General features: G+C 38.3%; 1 protein-coding gene and 1 long non-coding RNA gene across 3 annotated transcripts; one reads left to right on the forward strand and one right to left on the reverse strand.

Annotated features, from left to right (window-relative positions):
* Nucleotides 1-1,596: 1,596 nt before the first annotated feature.
* dsc2l (desmocollin 2 like) lies at nt 1,597-10,039 on the reverse strand. The gene is made up of 16 exons (XM_044368848.1): nt 9,679-10,039; nt 9,394-9,484; nt 9,034-9,248; nt 8,845-8,943; nt 8,343-8,498; nt 7,812-7,956; nt 7,569-7,723; nt 7,294-7,428; nt 6,978-7,163; nt 6,597-6,844; nt 6,269-6,411; nt 5,361-5,582; nt 4,215-4,436; nt 3,801-3,916; nt 3,315-3,647; nt 1,597-2,882 (listed from the first exon to the last, which is right to left on the reverse strand). Exons 1-16 carry the CDS (start codon nt 9,715-9,717, stop codon nt 2,685-2,687), a joined length of 2,703 nt encoding a protein of 900 aa, XP_044224783.1. The 5' UTR covers nt 9,718-10,039; the 3' UTR covers nt 1,597-2,684.
* On the forward strand, nt 9,709-11,464 carry LOC122994256. Of its 2 annotated transcripts, none has more exons than XR_006406543.1 (3): nt 9,709-9,789; nt 10,073-10,115; nt 10,385-11,464. It is a non-coding gene; the product is annotated as an uncharacterized LOC122994256 (long non-coding RNA). The 2 variants fall into 2 exon arrangements; XR_006406542.1 differs by having other exon boundaries at nt 9,735-9,789; nt 10,076-10,115.
* The last annotated feature ends 750 nt before the right edge of the window (nt 11,465-12,214 follow it).

Below are 12,214 nucleotides of genomic sequence, written 5' to 3' on the forward strand. Positions count from 1 at the left end.
AGCTGAGCATGTTGTTTCTTGCAGTAATCCTTTACAGGAATGTTCCTCTTACAATCAAGCTTTGTTTTTGAATGCAACTGTGTAAAAATGCATGTCAGCACAGTAAAAGAGTGAGGATTAATGAGGTATCTTATCATAAAATATCTGCCACCATCATCACCAAACTCCTACACGGTGTTCAGTTTGAACTGACATGATACATTTCACACCCACTGAATGGTAAGACTCTATAAATAAACTTTGTCACAAAAGATTTTTTGCTGATCAAGTAACATTCATTCACTCCTAGGTCTTAATCCTAGGTCATCACTGTGAGCAGTTTGTTTGTCAGAAATTCGTAACAACACAACCTGAAACCCGCATGTTAAATATCTGACCCCCTAGTAAATATGTATGTAATTCCTCAGAAATGTATGGGTGTATCCAAAAATTTAAATCATTGCAGTTTTGCATTTCAGATGATTACCAGTCACTCACAAAGCATTTACAGTATTTCTGTAGAGAATAGTAATTAAAAAGAAAAGAAAGACTGTTTATTGGTAAAATACAGGTAATAGAGATGCTCTCTGTGCTTAGAGTGCCTTCTTTAGATATTTAGGTTAACTGATTATTTTCATTATTTCAAGTTAAGTGACTTTTCAACATTCTCTTAATTGGCCCCAGTGGGATTTTGAGTAAAAACCCCTTGATGTCCACATCTCGTTCACATCCTTACATCCCAAAGTTGTGACAGTATTATTGTAATCTCTGCAGATAATATTGTTGTATTTTTAACAAGAACAGTGTTTTAACAGTGTTTGATCACAGCAAGAGACCAGTTTCATTCCAAGATCTAATACTCCCCCCACCCTTTTCTCCGATTCTCTGCTGTCATCTTTGATACTCGTCACCACAGTCACATGACTGATGGTCCTTTCAGGACCCTGTAATTACATTTCCAGCTTCAGATTTGTAATTCATCACATTGACACATCATCTGCATGTCATCTACACAAAAGTTGGTGAATTGTTTACAAGTGTCAATGCTTTTTTTTAAATATATTATCTATTGATTATAATTATAAGTAAAGTATAGTAAGATTGAGAACTTGTGGGAGGTTTTAATTTGGATTTCAACACATTTGTTATAATTTATTGAGGCCTGTGCATGCTACCGCTGAGCTTGTTTTCTACAGAATCTCACCATTTTAAATGTTTTTAATCATTTAAAAGTGATGATGGGATGTTGACTGGACCCTACAGTGAATTTTCTTTTACTTTTTAAAAAGTTAATAGCTTCTCAAATGTTTCACTGTTTAAAAATAGATAGCAATGATTATAGAGCTAAGTGTTGGGGCAACTGTTACAGTATACTGTTGGCACGATATGTGCACTAACTTGATCTGTAAAAGGCCAGAGGTAAAGATTAGACACAGGGTTGGGAGTTCGGCAGAAAGTGTCCTATTGTAGCCTTGAGATTGTGCAAGCTCAGAGTGCCGCACCCAGTAAATCATTCACCAGTGTGTAAACAGTGAACACAATGAGCCACTATTTGAAGTCTTATCTTCTGTTCTATCTTCCTGCTAAAGTATAGAGTCAAAATAGTGCAAGAAATACTTTATTTTTAATTCACAAGTTTATGTTTATTAAAAAAAACATACTGTAACAAGGAATCCAAGCTGCAAGCAAAGTTACAGTTAACTTGAAAGTGCTTATAGCCTGTTAACAATCTTATTTTGAATTATGCTTCCTTTTAATTAAGCCGGAGACTTATATAAGAATACCGCTGCTACAGAAGCACAAAACATTCTTTAACGACCATGCAAAAATTGCAATTTCAACAACTTTATTTGAAGATATGGGAATGTCAGATTTCCCTTAATGTGTAGCTTCAGTGGCATTTTCCTTTTCTGAACCATTTAGTGTGTCTAATATCTGGTCACTCTTGTATTGAGACGGTTGCAGGCGGTGCCGGTTAACACCTCAATCCTGGCATTCACGCCCTTGTGCTGACTTTCACAGGATTACTGTCAGAATGTTGCAATAACCTCAGTGACACCCAAAGACGGTCAAGAGCCGCACTGGAATGTGTAAGCACAGATTATTACTGTATGAATTGGGAAACCAGTGGAAGTCAGAACATATATAGTTTTTTAAATGATAAATAGTTTTAAGCATGTAATTTGAAAAGGAGCATTTTCATGTAAAATATTACCAAGGCAATTGTAATCTTGTCTTATTTCATTTAGGTATTTATTTCTTTTAAAAAATATATCAAAACTATTCAAATTTAGAACAATTTAAAAGCAACCGCATAAATGCAAAACTGTATCATTTACAGTGAACACAGATTTTTAGTGACACCCAAAATACCCAAAGTTGTTACTAATTGATAAAAAAAAAAACCTTGCAGCGCATCACTGCATATATCAATACATCAGCTAATATTAACCAGCAACACTTTGAATGACACAAATACACTAAGTAATATATGTACAACTGATTGCATCTGCATAGTTTTCAGTGCAAAAGACTTTTACCACAAAAGCAGCAAAGAGAAGAAACAGAAGCAACACCAAGCTCACACTGACAGCTTGTTCTTTTTCTCATTTCATTCATGATCAGGGGCAAACCAAGCATTCAGATCCCAGGCCTCTCTACATCCTGTACGATGATAAGTAAACATTATTTTTCAGCTGCGTTGCTCATGTCTTTGTACAGACGCCTGCTAGAGTTTTGAACTTTGGTCCGAGTGTGTTTAGGAAGTCAAGGTTATCGTTGTCGCCAACGTCACTGCAGCATCCCACAGAGCCAGCTGCAGAGCCCACTCCCTCAAACCCATAGGAGTGGATGATGTCGTCCGCGTACCGTCCATCCTCCTCTGTTCCCAGATAGGCCAGTTTCTGAAAGACAAGACCGGAAGGGAGAGGAAGCGTTTTATTACTTCATATGGACTAAGCCTGGGTGATGGGAGAGGAGATACTACACCGTGCTCAGGATATGATTGGCAGTCAAGATATTACACAGCAAACAAACAATTCACCAGCAAGTTAGAGAAATAATATTTCTCACCAAGAAGTTGAGAAATATTAAAGTTTACACAGGATACTATCACGGCTTAGAGAACAAGATTATATATTACACATGAGAGTTACCTAAGCTCTTACAGATAAAAAAGAAGTTATTAAACCTCAGAGAATGAAAGGCGAATGAATCTGGACACATTTAATTGTGCCGCTTTTACGTTGTGCCAACTTCCACACTTATTTTTTGTTGTACTATATATATATATATATAAAAATCTTAACATTTATTTAATCATAAAACAACATTACCTCATGTATGTAGCGGCCATTTGTTTGCCAGGTGTGGAGAAATGCTGAGTCCTGCATGAGGTGTCTGTTGTCAAAGCCCATGCCGCTAACGAATTGACCTCCACTGTACTGTTGAGCACCATACTGGCTATCATACTGGCCGGAAGAATAGTGCTCTTGCATATCAGTCGTAACAACACCGGACTTATACTGCCCAGCCCCGTGTGTGCTTAGGGCTCCGATTGTGCTGGAACTCTTGTTCCCCGGCCATCCTGCATTCGTCAGAGAACCCTTAACTGAGCCCTTCACTGCTGGTTCAACAACCGTAGTGGGGACAGTGATGAGACTTGAATCCTGCAGAGCAAAACAACAATAGATTTTAAAAAAGCAACAATTACATAAAGGAAGCAAAGCAAAAAAAACAAACAAGAAAAAAGGTTAAGATGAAAATAAGGTTCCTTTACAAAAACATAAGCCCTGGCAATGGTTTCATTATTCTGTCCTCACCACTTGTTCCCCTGGGGCTTCAGTGTTTGATGCGAGCAGGATTCCACCACTGTCTCCTGCATCATCAAGTTCCATCTTCTCGCGCTTTGTCACACAGAAAAAGGCAATCAACATGCCTGCAAAAACATAGCAAGTATGTTAGAAATAAGTGCAGAAGGAGGGCATTTTTATAATAAACAATGTTCCATGTGTGGTAGGCCTCACAAGCATAATGACATTATAGACCGTATAATTCCATCACATATTGCTCGGTTCCCAATATACAATGCATAATTCAGTGACAGAACCAGAACTTTTTTTTTTATCATTCTTCCTACACATTTACACATGCATGAGCACAAAAATCTGGTTTCATTATCTACACAGTATAGCCTGCACAATTCTGCTGGCATGATTTTGCAGTGGGGGACTCACAGAGCAGTAGGAGGAGGGCCAGAGGCAACAGCATAGCCAGTAAAGCCAGTGGCCCTAATGACACAGAGCTTTGCTTGGCCAAGCAGGCTCCATTCCTGCACTGGCAGATCCTCACTTTCACCGTCTGTGTTTTACCAAAGCCCTGCAGATCTCTAACGTCCATGGGAACTGTGTGTATTCCTGTAGGAAGGGGTTTGATCTGCTGCAACGTAGCTGCCGTATCTAAGGAGGAAAGACATGTAAAATTATGAACAGCCTCAAGTTTCTCAAAGAAATAGTAACAAAATGCTGTGCAAAATGCTTTAACCTTTAAAATGAATGTTTCACAACAGATCAGAATACTGTTATCATTATGATGATTCACTTTTTTATACCCAAAAACGTTATTTTGTATCAACATATTCACCCTCCATAATCTGGTGTGTCGAACAGAGCTTACAGAAAGTGGTTGCCATCACACATAGAATGAATTTGTTTGTAAACCCAATTAAACAACAGCAAAATAATATCAAAACATGCAGGATTATATACCCTGTATGTCCCAAACACATACTAGAGCCCAACCTATAAATCTAAAGTTCAATTCGCATCAGCCAATATTAGCTAATCACTTTTACAAATGCAAAAGTGGTGTTTATATGATTTTGGAAACAATGTCACTATTGCATAGTTTGGCCACCAGAATAATGTCTCAATCAGTACATAACGGGTTAGATCGGCCAATATATCATCAGATTTTCTTTTTACTTTTACTATTGGAATCAGTATCCACTCAAAAAATCAATTATTAGTCAAGCTCTAAAACTCTAACTTCTACAAAACCTGGACTAAAATCTGGTTAGACTTGGTGTCAGTGGTTTATTTGGATAGCTTTTACTAAAATACACGTGTCTGGGGGATAATGAATATTTGATTAACCGAGAATCATATGTTCACTGCTGTAAGTAGTAGAAATGCTTTTTGAGTTTTTACATAAGTTTTGATATTGTTTTGCTGTTTAACAGGCTACGTTGTATAATTGATGTAGAACAAAAGTATTTAACTGTCCGATTAGACTACTTCTCTGAAATAAAACTACTGTAATTTTCTTATTTTGTTTAAAAGACACTCTTTGACAGAGAAATAGGTAAGAATACAAAGACATACCATTAAATTTTGTCACAGACCATTTGTCATCGTGGCCGCCTGGCAAACTAAAGGTGAAGGGGCTAGAATAGGGAGATTGGTCTAAGTCTTCAGCCACAACCAGCACAGAGCCAAGTTCTCCTTCCTTCTCACACAACACCAAATCGCTGGTGGGGACAATTGGCACGTTGTCATTGTCATCCTCCACCTGAATGATGACTGTTCCTGTGCCTGTCTTGGCGCCTGAAATACATGAGTATTCTGTTAGTATTCATGCAAGACAAAAAAACTGGGCATGTCGGTGCCCAAAACAAACTGTATACACCTCGTTGGCTGCATTCTGACATCACATGGGTGCCAGTTATCTGGAAATTTGAAATTCTCAAAAAGCATCTGAGGGAGGAACCCAATTTTCATCACCACACCAGAAAACTGTGAGTCACTATAAATGACTAATCACATCACGTGTCGTCAATAGGTGTTTTCACGTGGGACATTGTCCGGGCAAAGCTGTTTGTACAGATACTGGTAAGGGTGGGTATAACTAATACCACCTACAGGCATAACAGTACCATGGCAATATGTCATATGTGGCAGGACTTGACTTGATATCAAACTCAATGGAGATAACAAGTTTATGAAGAAGGTAAAAAAATATGAGTAAAGAATCAAAAGTGCAGTGTCGAAGGCTGTGATTTCTTATGTAATCTTGTGCTGATAAGCTTCAGCTGAAACAATGGAGGAACAAGAGATACACTTGAGCTTATGCTAGTATGTCAATTCTGTATGGAGTCCGTTGTTCATATATATATATATATATATGTGTGTGTGTGTGTGTGTGTGTGTGTGTGTGTGTGTGTGTATATGTATGTATGTATATGTATGTATGTATGTATGTATGTATATATCTAGCATTAAAAGCAACGTACTTGCATCCACAGCCTTCATGGTGATGTTGTAAATTCCATCTTGAACAAACGCTGACTCTCTGTCAATTGTGTTTGCAACCCTCAGCTCGCCGGTATTTTTGTCAACATTGATCCAGGAGCCTGGGTCCATGGTCTTGTAATAACTGAGAGACAATGGAAACAGTACTTTTGTATTAGTACCACATTTAGTTCAGCAGTGAAAGTCTGCCCTCAAGTGTTCAAGAGAGGTAATGTAAAGTTGTATTGGAGTCTTAAAAAGGAGCTACGATCGTGTCTGTTATGAGCCACACTGTACTACGTAAGTAGTAAATAAAGTAATGATGTTTACGTGATGCCCTTGCTGCTCTTGGTCTCAGGATCTACAGCTGTGTAAGCTCCTATCAGCGTGCCGTTCGGTGTGTTCTCTTTGACGATGAAGCGGACAGTAGGTGCTGTGAATTCTGGACCTTCGTCAACATTGCTGACAGTCAAATCCACAGGAATGGACAGCCACTGGGCAGTGGTGCCACTCAGCTCAGCTTCATTACGTGCCATAACTTCAAGCTTTATATTTTTGGTCTTTTCATAATCTAAGGGCTGGAAAAAACAGAAGATGTAAGTCTGTGATATTAATATTACTGCCACAACTACAACTACTTCCAATTCAACTAATAATTATAATTATAATAACAACAACTTAATAACAGCTGCAATATAAAATCCTACTCACCTTAGAGATGTACAGAAGCCCCTCATTTGTTTTGGGGTCTCTTTCGATTCTGAAATTTCCATTTTCATTTCCTTTAGTGATGACAAATTTAGAAACCCAGTTTGGTGTGTTTATTAAATCCTTATCTTCAACGGGAATTCGGAGGACAAGTTTTCCACTTTCGTTTTCCCTGACAGTGACTTCATACTAAAGGAAATTTGAAAAAGTGTCACTTACATTTGACAACACCGCTTTAACCTCCAAAGATGCACCTGTTATCGACAGTTCTTTTTTTTTTTTTTTTTTTTTTTTTTTTTAGTAATTGCTAATCACTTACAGATGTTTTTGTGAAGGTCGGTGGGTTGTCGTTGATATCAGCCAGATTAATGGTTGCTGTGCCTGTATTGGACAAACCATTTACTGCACCATCCATGTCTTTGATTTGTACTGTCACCATATGCTTGTCTTGAACCTAAAGAAGAAATATGGCAAAATGATACAAGAAAAAGGTAAATATTGTGTTGTGATGAGGAACAAGACCCAGATAAAGCATTTGAATCATCTAATATCTATGTCTGAGTAAATTAATAACACAATGATGTCGGTGCTCACCTCTCTGTCCAGGGTGTTAGTTACTGTGCTGATGACACCTGTCGCTGGGTCGATGAAAAACAGGTCTAATCCAGTCAAGAGACTATACCTGATCTTGACATGGAGAGTTCCCCTTTTGTCTCTGTCTGTAGCGTTCACCTTCCCCACCACTGTCCCTGTGGTGTAAAATATAATCACTGAGTTTATCATCATCCACACAGAAGGTCAAACACTCAAATATGATGTGTATTTCATGTTCCTCACCTGCTTTGCTTTGCTCAGGAACAGTCAACTGCAGTGGCATTTGGAACTGCGGCGCATTGTCATTCACGTCATCTACGTCCACTCGGATGGGCAAAGGTAAGTCTGTCTGAGCATGTGTTTTGATGTCGTAAACTGTGGTAGTTAACTGAAAAAGGAAAAAAAGTCCATTTTACAAGGTCCACACACTCTATATGAACTATATGAAGTGTAAAGCATGTCATGTGGTTTCATTTCCTTTCTACGTCAGAGATGTACTTTAGTGACAAATATTAATGATTCCACTTAAGGATCAAATGAAGATAATTAACATTATGGTTTCACACTAGAGCTTTATTTGACTAATTCAGTTGATTGTGAGGACTGTTGGATGGTCAAAACAAGCACCTTGGGGTTTAGGAAACTGTGACTTTATAAAAATAATAATAATGAGAAATTTTATTTATAGAGCGCTTTTCTAGATACTCAAAGAGGCTTAATCAGATTTGTTGATAAGGAAAATAATCCTTAGTTGCGGCATTATTTCACACTCACTGGAAAAGAGTCATACATCTCACGGTCAACTGACTGGAGCAGAGACAACATTCCGCTTGTCTCGTTAAAACCGAACACTCCAATAGGGGCCTCATCGTAACCAGTGCCATGGAGCTTGTAGTACACATTGAACTTGGCTGCCGAATCGGATACAATCTGCAACAGAAAGCGAACACATACAGGTAAAAACAAACACTATAATTTTGTTATACATAAACCATCTATCATATAGGCAACCCTCTTTCTGCATGCAATACTTTTAAATGAATCAAGGAAAAAAAAAACATGTGACTCCATGAGACCCTTAGGCAATCTGATGTGCAGGCATAAAAATAACAAAGCAATCAGAAGAAAGTTATACAATAATAGGTGTGTTTCAGTGTGTGAATCAGATAATCCGGGGACAAGAACATGGGAGGAAAGAAAGGGCACCAAGAGGAAAATTAAGACAATTAGTTTATTTGTTTTGTTAATAAAGACTTCATAGTATTTATAAGATTACCATGTCAATGTCTTTTGGAAAAGGCCCCTTATCATTCTCTAATATGTTGAAGGGAGGAGGACTCCACCGCCTTTTGGATCTCTTCAGGAAGCCTTTTTGCTGTGACATACAAACAGGTCAGAATTTGCTTTTTAAAAAAAGGCTCATTAACAATATGACTTGCATGTACCAGGCATAATATAACCTCACCTCTCTTTCGCTCTCTTGCATTGTACTGTGAACAAGGTGAACTTCCATCTCACTTTCCGGTCCACTATTGTCCTGAGCCCACACAGAAAATGTCCGCCCTTTGGTTGACACTAATACAGGACTAACAGCTACTACTGCTCCATTACTCCTGATGGTAAAACTTGGGTCTCTTACAGTAAAGTGCAATGATTTGGTGTTACAGTCGGACACCTCAACTAAAAAAAAAATACACAGAGAGTAAAGAAACGGTGAAAGGGGCTTTAAAACAACAATAAAAGCCGGTATACGGACTTTAATGGCTTTCACGGTGTTGAAGAATAAAGATAATGAATTAATGAGCTAATAATCAGTCATAAATACCTTTTGTGATCTCGTATCCGGCCGGAATCATTTGTGGCACAAGTACGTAGTGAGAGCTCGGGATAATACAGGACTCAACGCAGGACAGGACCTGAAGTTTCAAACAGGAGTTCAAATCACTAATTTGTTAAGTTTCCCATATAGGTAGTTACACTGATACAATATAACTTTATATCTGCTGAATATTTACATGGTCGTCACATTTAGAACAATAAAGACAGTTGGTTTAGAGGATATCATTTTTTTTTAAAAAAAAAAACGAAAACGAAAACTGGAAGTACTTACCATCAGCAGGCAGATGTCGAAAATTAAAACATTCGCCATTTTTTTAACTTTGTCCAGTGGCCGTAGCACTCCGCTGCCAATTGTCCGGAGAGTGGCGGATAATTCGTATCGGTGAGCTATAAACTCAAAAGGAGAAAGTCGTCTCTCTCCTACACTTGTCCTCTCATTCACACAAGACAGACTTCGCGCTGGGCGAGTCGTCTGTCTGTCAGTTGCTGGTTGTGAGTCAGTAGTCAAGACACACCTTGGCTGCCCCACCCAGACTGTGATCCTCCTTATACGACGAGCAAGCAGAGCACCTTAAGGCTTCGGACTGTGTTTGTGTGCAACTGTACTTAATGCTGAACACGTAAACTTCCTTAAACTTTGCAAACATGTTTTTTCTTTCTGCCAGCAGGGGGAAACATTTACTAAATCTTCTGCCAGCTGAAGTCATGGTAAATTTTAGAATGTTGCAAGACATCAAAACATAACTAGAGACCATTTCTCGTGGAAGAGTTATAGTTGCACCATGTGAGATACAACCGCCATAAAGCTGTAAATGAACTTTATATTAACTTTTATTAATGCTGAGCAGGTGCCCTTGAAGTTGTGTATGCCACAGAAGAAAAGTTAACAGTGTCCATGTTTCAGAAATCTTTTTTTTTTTTTTTTTTAGGCTATTTACCCTTTGGACAATAATTTGTCTTTCATCTTGTTTTTCAAGAGCATCTGGTCCGAGAAACCTCTCCCATGTCCACACAAAGATTGACCCCTGCATGCCTCTTCTCGCTCTCCACTGAAGCATTCTGGTAGGAGGAACAGAATCGGGCTCCTCAGTTAACACCACAGGAATGTGAGCTGAATGGAGGCTGGTGTGTGTGGGAAGGGGAGGGCAGGGGGGGGGCTCTGCTCCCACAGCCAGGCGCTCACTATCTCTATAAACTGCTGATAAAAGTGAGAGTGATCAGAGCCAGAAACACTGGGCCTTTGTCGTTTGGACATGTCTTTTTTACATCTACTGTAAAAAGAGTAAACCTTGCTTAAAAGTGCATTGGGAAGTCCCACTACATGGGGCTGCACATACAGGAAAGGTGAGAAAAGAAAGACTGTGAGTCACTGGCGAGGACATTGTGAAAAGGCTCAGCGGCTGGGAGCCTTAACAGAAAATTCAAAACAGACTCAGCAAAACACACCCCTTTGTCACTCCCTAGCTGAAATGGAAGGGATTTATTGTTGTGTTCAGGCTGCAAAGTGCATGCATAGTACACAGTAAAAGTATGTTTGAATAGTTAAATCCGCTATGTTTCTGTTTATTCTCTTGGTGACACGACATCTGACCTCTCCCTCCTACACTGTTAATGGCGTTACTTTTCTGCTGAGTACAGTACAGTTTGAGGTCAGCCAAAGATGATTAATTTTTACAGGAAAAGTCTTGGGCCATAATACGAAGTAATACACAAATTGTCTTGAGTCATTATCGCATGACTTCAGTTTGGTATAGTTTAATTACTATTACTATTCGGATAGGTATATGAACGTGTTTTTGTGAAATCTAGTTTGAGAACTAGTCAACAACAAGGTATGTTTACTGCCAGGATGCATCATACATGCCGGAAGACTAATGGCAGATGTCTCAAACAACACATTTAAAAGATGTAAAAGCAAATGCAAATATAATTGTTCAATTGATGACAGCGACATAAGTCCCTGAGGTAAGAAAGTTTTCAGAGTGCACCTAATGCAACTACTCCACGCCCTTTGGCCGAGTGCCAGCGAAATGCAGGGTGGAGCACTTGCGTCATGTGTGAAGTTTTAGTATTTGGGTGAGACAAGTTGCTTGGTGGCGTCTTTATAGAGTATGATGTGACTAATAGTTATCTCATTGCAATGCATGAACTGTTGCAATCAAACATTAGAAAATACAGGCTTTATCTTACTGAAACTCACACATTGTTATACAGTAAGCCCTGCAATGAATCCTTCCTTCATGAAGGTAATCTTGTTCAGTTTTTGTTGAAACTGTATTTTAGAGATGTGTTAATTCAACTTCGTGGTCATTTATGCAGTTGAATTCTATTGTGATATATTGAGAAGTGTTTAATATTTACCCTACCCTTATTAATATAAATGGTGAGAAAAATATTAGAAACAACTGTAAGTATAACAATTCAACAGCACTTTAATCTACAGCCTTAAAAATTACCATAAAGTTAAATCAACTAAGGCTCCAACTAACAATTATTTTCATTATTGATGAATCTTGCAATTATTCTCTAGCTTAATCGATTAGTTGTTCGGTTCATAAAATGTCAGAAAATGGTGAAAAATGTCAATCACTGTTTCCCAGAGCACAAGAGGCATCCTCAGAGGCATGTCTTGTTTTCTCTGACAAACAGCCCACAAGCCAAAGATATTCTATATATACTGTACATATACTATCACAGATGACTAAAGAAACCAGAAAATATTCACAGTTAAGAAGCTGGAACCAGAGAATTTTGGCATTTTTCTTTTTTAAAAAAATGACTCAAAATGATTAATCGATTACAAAAAT

This window comes from Thunnus albacares, chromosome 12 (genome assembly GCF_914725855.1).
Source record: "Thunnus albacares chromosome 12, fThuAlb1.1, whole genome shotgun sequence".
Classification (NCBI taxonomy): Eukaryota; Metazoa; Chordata; class Actinopteri; order Scombriformes; family Scombridae; genus Thunnus; species Thunnus albacares.